Raw genomic sequence first — 14,192 nt, 5'->3', positions numbered from 1 at the left:
TTGACCCCTACTGGCTCAAAGAACATCCTCTTGCACCTAGACTAGATGCTTTCTCATTTTGAATGGCCAAATTCTGTTCACTTGTGGTGAGGGACGTTTGTCAGGGTGCAGTTTAAAACACTAATTCCCAGCCAAAGATTCAAATTAAGGCTCCTGTATTTCTTAAAAGTCTTATGTTTTCACTTGGAATGATGAAGATGACTTGCGTGTTCTCAATTCTGCACATTCTTCTAAACTTTTCGAAAGATGCTCTTTGGAGGTGACTGACTCGGGCCCCCTTTGGTCCCCAAATGACGTAAAGCTGAGAACTTAGACTTTGGAGACGCTGCCTCAGAAAAGACACAAAAAGCATGGCTGACTAGTGGCAAGCAGAGAATCATTCTCCTCAATGACTGGTCCACTCTGCCTTTGGTTCCTGAAGCTCTATGGAAAAAAGATGAACTAAAATCAAGCCTTCGAGGAGGTCAAACCCTGAGATGATGGCTGTTGCAGGTCTCCGGGGAACCGGAGGGCGGAGAAAAGAGAAGGGAGCCGCTGTCTGGTTCCCTGCTGGCAGCCGCCATCTTCCAGGGTGGGCTGCGCAGCCTCTCCGCACAGCGCCCGCGTGCAGAGGCCCAGAAGACGTGGAAGCATTGGAGGCCGGGAGTGCGCTACAAAAGGAAAGCGCGCCTGCGCTAAGGCGGCTGCGCTGGAGGGGCGGGGCCAGGAGCCAACGCGCGTGCGCATTGCGAGCCCGCCAAGCACCTGGAGGAGGTGGGGGGGCGAGGTAGAGGGGCTTGGGGTAGGAGTGCGCTTGCGCAAGAGCGCGACGGTGCGGGAAGTAGGGGATCCGGAGCTCGCTCGCGGAGGCGGGACTAGCGCGGATCTCGCGAGATTTCCTGCGGCCATATATACGTGTGGCGAGCCCGCGTCCTTTCCCTGGCGTGATTCCGTCCTGCGTGTCTGTTCTGAGGAGCAGAAGGCAGTTTCCTCCGTCCGACTTCTCTCACACCGAAGTGCGCGCCTCCACCTCATGGAAGATTCGATGGACATGGACATGAGCCCTCTCAGGCCTCAGAACTACCTTTTCGGTAACTGCCTGGCGGGGAGGGCTTGGGCAGGGCCTGGTGGTTGGGGGGGGCGGGAGTCCAGCCGAGGCCTGGCGTGTGGAGGACGCGGCGTGGGTGGAGGCCGGAGGGCTGGGAGGAACCGCCTGGGCCGCGGGACCGGGATGGGAAAATCGAGGCCCGGAGGCTGAGAGCGGCCGTAACTTAGGGCGGGAGCGGCCCAGGCTCGAGCCTCGGGCGTTGGGAGGTCGGTCGGCCGAGGGTGCGAACTTGTTTGCGGCGCCAGCAGGGGCTGCGGCGGCACTTCATCCTCGAGCGTGGAGAAGTCCGCAGGATTTGCCTCCAGGCAGCTCGTTTTCATGGCCGGGCCCCAGGCGGGTGGCCCGGGCGAATGGTGACTCTAAAGAGAGGCCTGCGTCGCCTTGGTGGGACGCCACATGTGCAGTCCGCTGGGCTTTCCCCGGGCCTCGGCTGCACTCGGGTACATCCAGGGGGTTCGGCCACTATCAGGGACTCGGCCCAGCAGGCACCCTGCTGCGGAGGGGGCCGCAACCCCTGGGAACACGTGGTTGCCACGTGGTTGGGGGGAGGGAGGGGGGTGTGGGCTCTACATCCGGGCTCTCTCGGTGTCTTGTCAAGCCTGAGCCGTGGGGTCTTGCGGCTTAGTTGAGTGTGCTGGGCGGGAAATGCTTAAGTATTGATTTTGAAGGTCTTTGTTCAAATCTTTTAGCATCCACCGTGATGGTGGTGATTTTTAGAGACCCCTTTCTGCCTCTGCGGTAGGTGGAGTCATTCCTACCCTGCAGATGACTGTACTGATGGTTGAAGTAACTTGATGTGAAAGAGTATCACTAAATCGAAACCATCCTTTTCTCTAGAACTGGTGATTTTTTTTGTTTTTGTTGTTGGGGTCGGGGAGAGAGAACTGCTTTGTTGAGCAGATCTGAGGTTAACTTTGGAACCTGGGCTTCTGGGGATCCCACCTGAACACTGCCACCGCAGTCTTATTTTGGTTTTCAGTGACTCACGATTTGGCTTATTAGCTATGTTGAGATTCGTTTACAGCAGCAAACTATGGCAGTAACAGTTGTGTTTTTTTTTAAATACATCACATTAAAGTTTAAAACAATCCCTTCCCCCATGTTTAGTCCACACTAAGCATAAAGGCTTTATACCTAGCCATTCTAGATAGCTACACGTAAGCTTTCCCTGTGGTGATGTGTGACCACTCTTAGTTGGAATAATTTCCTTCAGAACGTAGATAAATTGGCTTTGTGAAAATAGTAAGAAATAATGGTATGTTGTGTTTAGCTCTTTTAGGACATTGAACCTACTTTGAAAAATGGTAATGGTGCCTCATTCATTGTTGACAATGAAATATACTATGAGAAAACAGAACTTTTATGGGCTTTGTGTGTGGAGAGGAATCCACGGAACTTTGTTTAGTTGAAAAAGTAGGTGAGTTAGCGATTGATGTTCATCTCTTTGCTAGGTTTGCTTTATTTTTTTACAGGTTGTGAACTAAAAGCTGACAAGGATTATCACTTTAAGGTGGATAATGATGAGAATGAGCACCAGTTATCACTAAGAACGGTACTTAAACTTTGAAACTATTTAGCCATTAAATTATAGCCACTGGGTTCTTACTGTTGTGATTTATGTCAGGAGTTCGTGCTTTCTTAACTTCTGGAAAATTTTTATAACTGAGTTTTTTTTTTATGTAGCTTAGGTATGGACTGGTAACAAAGAATGGGGCATCAAGTATATTTTCTTTCTTTTGGGGGGGGGCGCTGAGGATCAAACCCAGGGCCTTGTGCTTGCTAGGCAAGCGCTCCACCACTGAGCTAAATCCCCAACCCCCAACCCTCTCAAGCATATTAAATGAGATGATTAGTTATCTATCAATAGTGGGGAAAGGCTAATTAAAATTTTGAAGAGTATTCATGAACAGCGGGGACTTGAAAGTATCTTTTCGTTCACAGGTTAGTTTAGGGGCAGGGGCAAAAGACGAATTACACATCGTAGAGGCAGAAGCAATGAACTATGAAGGCAGTCCAATTAAAGTAACACTGGCAACTTTGAAAATGTCTGTACAACCAACAGTAAGTACATTTTTAAACATGGGATTTCACATTGGGTCTCTTAAGACTAATTTAAGATGCACAAAGATGCTTCAAAAAGCTACATCTGTGACTGAGATTTTGTGCTGCTTCTAAATAGGTTTATTGATGTATAAGTTTGCTGGTGATACTTGGTGTAAAATATTCTGCACAATGTTTAATGATTGAACATTGCTCATTTTTAGGTTTCTCTTGGGGGCTTTGAAATTACACCACCTGTGGTCTTAAGGTTGAAGTGTGGTTCAGGGCCTGTGCACATTAGTGGACAGCACCTAGTAGGTATGTTTTTGGTTTTCACTTTTAAATATACTGTGGTATTTCCTGCTTAGTTTCCAATTGGAACTGGCTTTTTTCTTTTAAACATTTGTGTGTTGACACATGTTCCATGGAATGTATGTCCAGGTCAGACAAGACAATTTGCCTAGAGTCTGCTACTACCACCTGGATCCTGGGGATTGAACACTGATCAGGTTTAGCCACAAAGGCCTTATTACCAGTTAGGCTGACTTCCAAGATCTCCAGTTTGGACTTTGTAAAGCATGCTTTATTTAGTTCTAGTTGTCTTATGCCAAAACGGGAATCTGGTAATGTGTGTTTAGAAAGGTCTGATTTTTGCTTATTAAAACTGAAGTGAGCTGGGCGGTGGTGGCGCACGCCTTTAATCCCAGCACTCGGGAGGCAGAGCCAGGTGGATCTCTGTGAGTTCGAGGCCAGCCTGGGCTACCAAGTGAGTCCCAGGAAAGGCGCAAAGCTACACAGAGAAACCCTGTCTCGAAAAACCAAAAAAAAAAAAAAAACTGCAGTGAACATTTATTCTTTTAGTTTCTGATCCTCATTTGCTACCCTTAATGGAATTTTTTCATGTTGGGGCTGGAGAGATGGCTCAGCGGTTACAACCATTGGCTGTTCTTCTAGAGGACCCCTTCCAGAGGACCCCGGTTCAGTTCCCAGCATCCACATGGCAGCTCACAACTGTCTGTAACTCCAGTTTCAGGGCATCTGACATCCTCACACCGATACACATAAATTACTGGAAAAAAAATACCACGTATTATCTACTGTTAAGTTCTGAAAAGTATATCTAATTTTATTTTAGCTGTAGAGGAAGATGCAGAGTCAGAAGATGAAGATGAGGAAGATGTAAAACTCTTAAGTATGTCTGGAAAACGATCTGCTCCCGGGGGTGGTAACAAGGTTCCGCAGGTAAAAAGATTTTTTTTTTAAGTTAGAAATCATGTGTTCTGGCTTTCAGTTTGGTTAACCACTAAGGAATGGCTCTTGCTCATAAATATCTCTTTTTCTTTAAGAAAAAAGTAAAACTTGACGAGGATGATGAGGATGACGACGAAGATGATGAGGATGATGAAGAGTAAGTATAAAGTAGTATTTTAGAAACTTGACATTACATATACAAAGGCTTTTAGAAATTGATTTGCCTGTAGACTCTTGTAAAAGTGATTATATGTTTTGAAGGTAAAGATTTCCTGTGCCTGTAAAGGATTTTGCCTGTGACTTTCCTTATGACAGGCTATTATAAATGGGACATTGATTTTTTATTTTTTACTTGAGTTTAAAATATGGTTAAAATAAGTTTCACTATGATCAAGTGGTATCAGTAAACAGATATGAAATGTCTTAACATGACAATTTGTTATCTTTGAATATATCCTTAGGAGTTCTGGGATTGGTCATGTATATTTACTGAAAGAATATTATGTACGAGGATTAAGAACTGTTCCAGGAAAACAAACTTGGGGGATGGTCTTGAAATAAACTAGTGAGCTGGGTAATGGATGATAGATATATCAGTGGTCTCATGGGATGATACTGGATAGTGATAACTTTCATAAGTATGAAATACTTGGAATAAATCATTTTTAGATAATGCATGACATTACCTAAATACCTTGTATGAAATTACATGGTTAAGAATAGCTGAAAAGATAACTCAGTTTATGGAAATTGGCATTGTTTCTGGTAACAGAAAGTATTTCAACGTTAGATTCTGAAGCCAATGTCCTGTGTCTTTCCCCCCCAAAGGGTTTCTCTGTGTAGTTTTGGTGCCTGTCCTGGATCACGCTCTGTAGACCAGGCTGGCCTTGAACTTCTGATCCGCCTGGCTCTGCCTCCTGAGTGCTGGGATTAAAACTAAAGCCAGTTTTATACTAAAAATAGTATTAAAAAATCACCAAAAACATTGGGTTTAGCATGTGACTTTGACATGGTATAAATTCTAACAAGACAATTTCCCCCACTACTGAGAAGGTAGTTATTACATGAAGTTCATGCTTCCATTTAATGAGACTAGTGTGGAAAATCTGTGGCCACCGTTGGTAGAACTTGTGGATTAAACTCAGATCCGAATTAACTTTGTGTACTTAATATATATACTTAATGGGTACTTAGATGGTCTTACCTAGTAATGTGATTCACTCCATTTTATTTTATTTTTTTTAGATTTATTTATTATGTATACAGTGTTCTGTTTGTATGTATGTCTGCACGCCAGAAGAGGGCACCAGATCTCATTACAGATGGTTGTGAGCCACCATGTGATTGCTGGGAATTGAACTCTGGACCTCTCTGGAAGAGCAGTCAGTGCTCTTAACCTCTGAGCCATCTCTCCAGCCCCATATTTCACTCCATTTTAAAAAGCATACTGTGTCTGAAGAATATTTTGTACTTAGTATTCCTCTTATAGCAAGTACCATGTGGATCCAGATCATAATCTCAGATCTAGATTGTGAAAGTGAGAAGCATCTCCTTTTTTGAGATGTTAAATAACACTCAAGTAGTTGGAGGTGGATTGTTCTGTTAATTGCAATCTGGCAGCTTAATTCTAATGGCACATATATCTTTAGGAAGAGCCAATAAGTCTTGCCAAACACTGCACACACATTGGAATGAAGAAGTGTAAAAGCAGAGGAAAGCTTTGATTGTCCCAAGGAGAAGCATTAAGACAACAGTGGTAGATTCAGGACAGATTTAAAATTTTTATTGCATATTTGTATTCCCTGCATTTATTCTCCCACACCAGCATTTCACTGTTGTGTGGTCCTGGCTGTCCTGGGTCTCATTGTGGACCAGGCTGGCCATGAACTCAGATCCACCTGCCTCTGCCTCCCAAGTGCTGAGGTGAAAGGTGCACCACCACAGCCTTTACTCTTCCTTAAGCTGTAGTTAGCTACTTGTGAATTTTGTAGACTAGCCATTTCAAAGTAATAATTCACATAACAGAAGATGGTTTCATTTGCCTGGCTTCACTGATTTTTACAAAAATTGATTCTTGTACTCTTAACTTTCATGGGATGAGAAATCTTGGGGATATGCTGTTGTACTTAAAGAGTAGCTTGAAGTACTGTCTTCATGTTTGGTTTGCATTCCCTAGATGACTAAAATGATCATCTCATGTTTACTGACCATATTTTTATTCCTTGCACAATTAGATACAAGCATCTTTGCTCTTGTTAGGGGGCTATCAAACAAGTTAATTCGTTGATTAAAGGTGCTCCCTAAAGCTTGGTTTCTTTATTTGATGCAAAACGTAGAAACTTACCAAGTTTACTGTTAATGAAAATTACCTTTCAAGTTTTGTAGCTTATTCCTTATTGAGACCAAGTATGAAAGAAAAACTCTTTAGTTTTTCCTTGTGCAGATAATTCTTTTCTACTGAGGTTCCTTGAATATCTGAATTTTTTAGGGCCAATAACTACAAATGAATAATTTATGTCTGAGGAGTGTTGCCATTTTAGCAGTATTAACTCCACTGATGTTGTTGTTGAGCTATTTTTTTTTTTTTTTTTTTGGTTTTTCGAGACGGTTTCTCTGTGTAGCTTTGCGCCTTTCCTGGAACTCACTTTGGAGACCAGGCTGGCCTCAAACTCACAGAGATCCGCCTGGCTCTGCCTCCCGAGTGCTGGGATTAAAGGCGTGCGCCACCACCGCCCGGCTGTTGTTGAGCTATTTACAACTACAGCAAAACCAACATTTTATAACTCTTAGTAACTAGTATTAGGAGTAAAATACTATCCTTTTGAGTACTTGAATTTTGCTTAATAATTGGTTGGATTTTTATTTCATGTGCATTCTTGTTTACATATAAGTGAAGGTGTTAGATCCCCTGAAACTGCAGTTAGCCAGCTAAGAACTGGCATGTGGGTGCTGGGAATTGAACCTAAGTACTCTGGAAGAGCAGCTAGTGGTCTCTTAACTGCTGAACCATCTCTCGATGAGTAACATTGTTTTGTTAGATTCTTAAATATTTTTGGATTTTCCAGACAAGGGTCTCTAGCCCTAGCTACAGGCTGGCCTCCAACTCAAGATTGCCTACCTCTGCCTCCTGAGTGCTTTGATTAAAGGTGCTCCCTAAATAAACACTTCGTTAATCTATTCAAATACTGGTGCTGTTTGACTTGTCTATTAAAAACTGGTGCTGAAGGTAGCTTCTTTTGTCAAATTGACCAAATGTTCTAAATGTCTTGATTGTTTATTTGTAGTGATGATGATGATGATTTTGATGATGAGGAAACTGAAGAAAAAGTTCCAGTGAAGAAAGTGAGTACATAACATGCCATGAGGTTGAGGTGTCAGGTATATAGTTAACAATAAAAGAGCTTGGAATTTCTTAGTGCTAGTAGTGAAAACTGACTTGGTGGTTTCATATTAAAAATTGGTCTGAAATAAATAGACTTAAAAAGTTTGAAAGTGAGAAAGTATCTTTCCAACAATTCATTGCATATACTAGTTTAGGACACTGTTGTCTTTGCTGGAGGGGGCCATACTGATTAAGGCCATTCTCTAATTGCAGTCTGTACGAGATACCCCAGCCAAAAATGCACAAAAATCAAACCAAAATGGAAAAGACTTAAAACCATCAACACCAAGATCAAAGGTAAGTTCACAGGAAACAAAACAGATAGCATTACTGTATAAGAAACTAGTCTGCCTAAAATTTGGTAGGTGCTTGAGGAACTTAACCCTGGCTTCATAGTGCAGTGCTAAAATTCTCCAATACTTAACTCTGAAGAATATGTTCTAGGGTGGGCTCTAAGCATCAATAGTGAGCTCTTGCTTCATTTTGTAGAGCTATTGAATTCTGAGCTTTGAATTTATAATTTCATTTTTTTTGCTTGTGTGCATACATATGCCCACTGCATTTGTTTTATAATTCAGGCCAACACACAGGAGTTGATTCTCTTAAAGATCCTTGTCAGGCCCCCCACCTCCAAAGCCAGATGGTGGTGACATGTGTTTTTTTAAACACTCAGAAGGAAGACGCAGGCCGGTCTAAAGTATTCCAGGACAGCCAGGACTGTTAAAAAACATGCTTATCAGGTTTGTCAGCAAGTGCCTTTACACTAACCTTGAGGCATCATTCCTGACATTAGATTTTTTTTTTTTTAAAAAGAATGATCATTTTGGTTTTCTGAGAGTCATGACAGGCTTTTTGAGTAGCTACAATCATCCCTCAGCCTTTCAAAGGATGAGAATAAAGGTGTGAGATAGCCTGGCTAGGGACAATCTTATAATTATCACAAAATTATATGAAGTTATATATAAGGGTTTTTTTTTTTCATTCAATAATTACATTTTTTATTTTATTTTTTTTTAAAGATTTATTTATTATGTATACAGTGTTCTGCCTGCATATATGCCTACGTGCCAGAAGAGGGCACCCAGATCTCATTACAGATGGTTGTGAGCCACCATGTGGTTGCTGGGAATTGAACTCAGGACCTCTGGAAGAGCAGTCAGTGCTCTTAACCTCTGAGCGTTAACACCCATTATGCAGGATACACAGACAAGGAACTTCCCTTAAGCATTCAGGAGGGTGGAACTTGGGAGGGAATTAGCATAGGGAGGAGGTCAAGGTCAGCAAGCAAGGCAACAGTTGCCCAAAACAGGCCAGGACCCTACAGGTCCCCCTTTTACTAAAAAATGAGCTTCTGACTTCTATTGCTTGGGATGTCAGCAGTTCACCTTACCCATCATGGAGATTCCTGCCCAGGCCACACAGGCGCTCTGTCTTAGGTTGGTGAGCGCCCCCAGGCATTACCCGTCTCTGAATACTCATTATCATACAGGCTCAATCGTGTGTGAGTTGCAGAGTTAACTGCTGCCAAAGATCTCAAAGTGGTACTGGGCTTGCAATCTGTGTGTTCCATACAGAAAAGACCAACAGAGGTCCTATCCCACCCATAGCCAGTAGGCTAAAGGCAACTGAGCCATTCCCTTCCTTAACGAGGCTTACTGCAAATTGGAGTCCTTGAAAGATGGTATCCCAAAAGCAAATGGAACTTGAGTTTATAAATTTATAATTTTCAAAGCCAATCGAGATGTATGTAACTATTAAATTTATCATGCCCAATAGAATGAAAGAAACTGTTAGCTACTTTTGCTGCCAGGGTCTCCACTGTGCTAGCTGTAGTAAGCAATTATGAAATGGTAATCCCAGAAACAGTAGCAGCGGTGGCCGCCATTGCTATAACAGCAACAATGGCAGCAGCAATGTCAAATTCTCTTTTGGAGCGTGTGGACATCCACTGGTATGGATACAACTCCAGTAACACGAACCACCAAGGCCCATTTTTCTTGATCCCGGCATGACTTAAGCTGGCAACTCTGCAAAAGAACAACTAAGAACCATAAAGAAGAAACAGGCAGCTCATAAGGAGCATATATAAGGATTATATTAGCAACTTTTCGATACTTCATCTATAAAGGATTGTAAGAATAATTGAGGCATCATGATAATTGTTACTTGATAAGAACTATACCTTTAAACTTTTTCCAGGGTCAAGAGTCTTTCAAAAAACAGGAAAAAACTCCTAAAACACCAAAAGGACCTAGTTCTGTAGAAGACATTAAGGCAAAAATGCAAGCAAGTATAGAAAAAGTGAGTAAAATTACCTTTGAATGGATTGGTCTTTTTCCCCACTTTGTATGGGTGGTTGGGTAAAAAGTAGATTATAGAAATAGGTGTATTCATAATCTTTTCCATATATGAACTGTTTTACTAGAATAAAAAGTACAAGGATGCATGCTGATCTTCTAACTTAAAACATAAGTGAGAACATGACCTTTTCTGGGGTTGTGCTGTAGAACCAGCAGAGGGCGTTTGGGTTTTCAGCTGGAAAACAGCTGGAAAAGACTTTAAGACTTTGGCTGCTTGAGATTATAACTAAGAAAAAAAAAGGATCACCTTTAAGTATTTCCCAGCAACATGAGTAATTTCTGTGCCCTCTATACCAAAACATCCTGAGTCTATGACCTGGAATTTGTATGTGGCTAATAGGCTTATATCTAGTCTTAAATATTTATCTTTTGCTGTTTGGCTGCTGCTAAAACTTTATGTAAAAAAATGGGATAATCAGTTCAAATGTTTTTTTGAGAATTAAAATTCTCCCAAATGTGATTCTAACATGCTAGTTATTAGGAATAAATGTGGAATGATAAGGAAAAATTGCCCTTTTCCATGTTTTTCCTGTCCCGTAGACCTCACATGGCTTCAGAAGATTTTCTTCCTTTGTGCAGCCACCAGTGGATTGGAAATTAGCACTTTAGTGCCAGCACATACAATATTTACACTGAACTTTAGCTTTCCTGGTGTCACTCACTGATTTATTTATTCCTTGCATACACTGCTAAAATGGTGCCCCTCCCCCCCATTTTAATGTGGTCGTATCTCCTTGGTTTAATTGCAGGCGCATTGAACAGTCCTGGGCACTACTGGTAAATTAAGCCCAAAGATGGGGAAAGAGGAAAAGGAGAAACAAATATAGTCCATACTGAGTACCATCAACAATCCAGACTGAAGTCTTCTATTTTAATCTCAATCCCCTTTCCTGATTGGCCATCCATTCCCCCCTTGCACGCTGGAAGCAATCTCTTATTTTCCTAAAGCATTTTTCTTTCACTCTTGTGATGCAGAGAACTTTACTGCTTTCTACACTTGTGCATATGCCTCATCTCTGACCATGTTTTAATACCTTTGTATCCTTAGCTGCTCAATAAATTTTTGAATGAATCAAATAAGAATGTATGTGACAATATTTTAAAATTACTGTAGTGACTTACTTTCTAGGTGATGGAGGCAATTGTTTCTTACATTTGGAAGGAAGCCTTACTCTTGGCTAAACATATAAAACAATGCAAAAAGCTAAAAATTTGGTTAACCAAATGATGCATTTAATGAAATGAAACACGGGATGATAATTTGTAGTGTAGTGGTACTTATTTTTATACTGATAAATTAAGGTATTTAGGCAGTAACTAGTCTTAGGAATTTTGATGACAAAACCTTAGGTATTGGTGATAGTGTGTTATTTGCCTATATTCATAATTTGAAACAAATGCCAAATTTGTGCTATTTAAGATAGTTAAGAGATTAGCTACTATTAACTTCAATTTGTTTCTAGGTAAATGGTGTGCTATCCAAGGTTCTTTCTTGGGAAACACTTAAAGTTCTTGATTAACAGATTGGATTGAGTTTAGTTTTGGGTGATAGAGGGTGATAAAACTAAAATATTGCATAATATGGTTAGGCACCCAAATTGACTGTATTCCTGTAGAATTACCTGTAGCTTGAGTTGGACTTTCAGCAATTGAAAGACCATAGTCAAAATGTGCTATCTTAGGTTCTTTCTGGGCCCCAATTATGACATTGTGTTTAAAGTTGAAGGGACAAGGAATGACGTGTTCATGTAATGGCATGCAAATCTGGGAATTTTCTAATGAGATCTCAATTTCTATGCTCATCCGTAATGATTCTTTTTTTCCTCAATAGGGTGGTTCTCTTCCCAAAGTGGAAGCCAAGTTCATTAATTATGTGAAGAATTGCTTCCGGATGACTGACCAGGAGGTAACTGAATTTCCTGTGGACATAACAAAACACCAAACTTTTCATTGTGATTTACGATTTTTTTTTTTAAACTTTTAGTCTCCTAAATTGTTGGCTGTGTGTAAAAGGTTCCTAACCACAGACAGTTCTTAAATACATGGAAAGAATTTAATTGGCAGACAGAGCAGATAATTTTTTTAGTACACATTTTTCCCAGCTTTTAAATAGTTGTTAAATTATCTCTTGGTTACTGAACCTAGTTTTACTCTTGGTAGTGTGTTGGCTGAGAAAATAGGCTGTGGTTTTCCTTTGCTCCATTTGGCTGCTTTACAGTCTGAAACTTGCTCTCTTGGGAGTGATAGTATCTTCTCCAGATACTAGATGGGTTAAATTTGGAGGTAGCTTCTTAAAGCCCTTACAACTGAGGTTTTATGTAAATACCAGAGAAGATGTTTATTTTTATGGTGCTAGAATTCACTTGGACCATGCAAAGGCAAAGCGCTGCCAGTGTCTTCCCAGTGGCATGAATTTCAGCTTTATTTTAAATCGAAGCTAGAAGTGGGAAAGATAAAGCAGTTAAACTGGTTGTTAGATCTTGCACAGACCCTTTAATAGATTTCATCAATACCAAGTTTCTAATAGGTTTCTATACTTAACCTTTTTACATTAAGTTAGAAAAATTGGGGGTAATTAACCATTTGTATTTAAACATTCCTTAAATTCTGAAGACTAAAGTGTTGAGCCACAGGCTGAGGCAACATTGTGTAGGTAGCTAACTCCGTTTTTATGCTTACTGAGTTAAGGGATCTTATGCTATAGTGGAGTTGGTGGAATGAAAAATTGTGAACCGATGAAGTATTGATTTGTATAGTTACAATTCTTTACCATTTTTTCTCTTTACAGGCTATTCAAGATCTCTGGCAGTGGAGAAAGTCTCTTTAAGAAAATGGTTTAAACAGTTTGAAATAATTCCATCTTACTTAATTTCTGTAACAGTTGATATATCCGGCTGTCCTTTTTATAATGCAAAGTGAGAACTTTCCCTACTGTGTTTGATAAATGTTGTCCAGGTTCCATTGCCAAGAATGTGTTGTCTAAAATGCCTGTTTAGTTTTCAAGGATGGAACTCCACCCTTTACTTGGTTTTAAGTATGTATGGAATGTTATGATAGGACATAGTAATAGTGGTGGTCAGATGTGGAAATGGTAGGGAGACAAATATACATGTGAAATAAACTCAGTATTTTAATAAAGTAACACTGTTTCTATTTGCTTATTTAACTGTTCATACTTTGAAGTTAAAAATTTCAGTGACCTCAAATCATTCATGCCTCCCCAACTATTCCTGATCAGTTTTGGTCCATGTAAGTTTAGTCATGGACGTTTAGGGACTAATACCCATTAACCTGATGATCTAAGTTGGACCTAACCATTGTGACTTACCTGGTTTGCTGTGGTATATTAACACAGTATTGTCACAATGCATGGGAGAGTCCTTATGTACTTAAACAAAATTCAGTGTCTTTAGGAGGATTTTCAGTATACCCTCCATTTTAGTCTTGCTGGTTTTAAGTGTGTTTTCTGTATGATCTGTTTCTCTACAATTCAACAATTGTAAGTAATCAGTTCTGGGAATTTTCTTAATTTTATTTTTAACTCTGTAAATGGATGGTTGTTTTGAGTATCTAAATCTGGCTGGTAATTGAGAGACTGAAGTTATCCAGAAGGTCAAGTATAGTACTGTTTTGTCTATTCCAAATCATTTTAAATTTGAACATTTTATAACTTTCAGTCAAGAATTGTTTCTCAACCTTTTACTGGGTAAATTTTAAACATACAGGTACACAACAGGCACACAATCATGACATTTTTTAAAAAACATACAATGAAGATTAAAGTAAAATTTTCATGAATTGCTTGATTTCTGCATGAAGGATACTTGGCTGAATATTTGTAAATTATAGGGTGATTATCAATATGGAGAATACCATTTTAGAAATACAAATGGTAAAAGTATGTTTGAGGCATTTCAGAAGCCCGGAACTATCCTAATTGCAAGCCAAACTTGAGTTACCAGGATGAAACTCTAGTAAAGTATTTTCTCACTATCATCTAAAGATGTTAAGTACATGCTGAGGAAGGATAGGAAAACATTCTTACATTTAATGTGGGCCAGTCACCAGTTTC

General features: G+C 40.4%; 1 protein-coding gene across 3 annotated transcripts; it reads left to right on the top strand.

The window, feature by feature from the left end:
• Positions 1-853: 853 nt before the first annotated feature.
• Npm1 (nucleophosmin 1) lies at positions 854-13,281 on the top strand. 3 transcript variants are annotated; one of them, XM_052759006.1, is made up of 11 exons: positions 858-1,070; positions 2,560-2,639; positions 3,029-3,148; positions 3,352-3,445; positions 4,263-4,369; positions 4,474-4,535; positions 7,663-7,720; positions 7,974-8,057; positions 9,960-10,061; positions 10,870-12,026; positions 12,909-13,281. In XM_052759006.1, the coding sequence occupies exons 1-10, from the start codon at positions 1,013-1,015 to the stop codon at positions 10,876-10,878; spliced, it is 774 nt and encodes a 257-aa protein (XP_052614966.1). In that variant the 5' UTR covers positions 858-1,012; the 3' UTR covers positions 10,879-12,026; positions 12,909-13,281. The 3 variants fall into 3 exon arrangements, with proteins under 3 accessions (XP_052614967.1, XP_052614965.1, XP_052614966.1); XM_052759005.1 differs by having other exon boundaries at positions 856-1,070; positions 9,960-12,026; XM_052759007.1 differs by lacking the exon at positions 2,560-2,639 and having other exon boundaries at positions 854-1,070; positions 9,960-12,026.
• The last annotated feature ends 911 nt before the right edge of the window (positions 13,282-14,192 follow it).

The sequence above is a fragment of the Peromyscus californicus genome, unplaced genomic scaffold, assembly GCF_007827085.1.
Source record: "Peromyscus californicus insignis strain IS unplaced genomic scaffold, ASM782708v3 Scaffold_3__1_contigs__length_106647218, whole genome shotgun sequence".
NCBI classification, from domain to species: domain Eukaryota; kingdom Metazoa; phylum Chordata; class Mammalia; order Rodentia; family Cricetidae; genus Peromyscus; species Peromyscus californicus.
This window is presented reverse-complemented; position numbering and strand designations above follow the sequence as displayed.

What these genes read in the sequence shown, in the direction of transcription:
- Npm1 (XM_052759005.1), top strand. Translation starts at nt 1,013, where the DNA reads ATGGAAGATTCGATGGACATGGACATGAGCCCTCTCAGGCCTCAGAAC. An exon ending in GCCTCAGAACTACCTTTTCG is followed by an intron (nt 1,071 to 2,559) that starts GTAACTGCCTGG and finishes ATTTTTTTACAG; the next exon opens with GTTGTGAACTAAAAGCTGAC. An exon ending in GATGATGAGGATGATGAAGA is followed by an intron (nt 4,536 to 7,662) that starts GTAAGTATAAAG and finishes GTTTATTTGTAG; the next exon opens with TGATGATGATGATGATTTTG.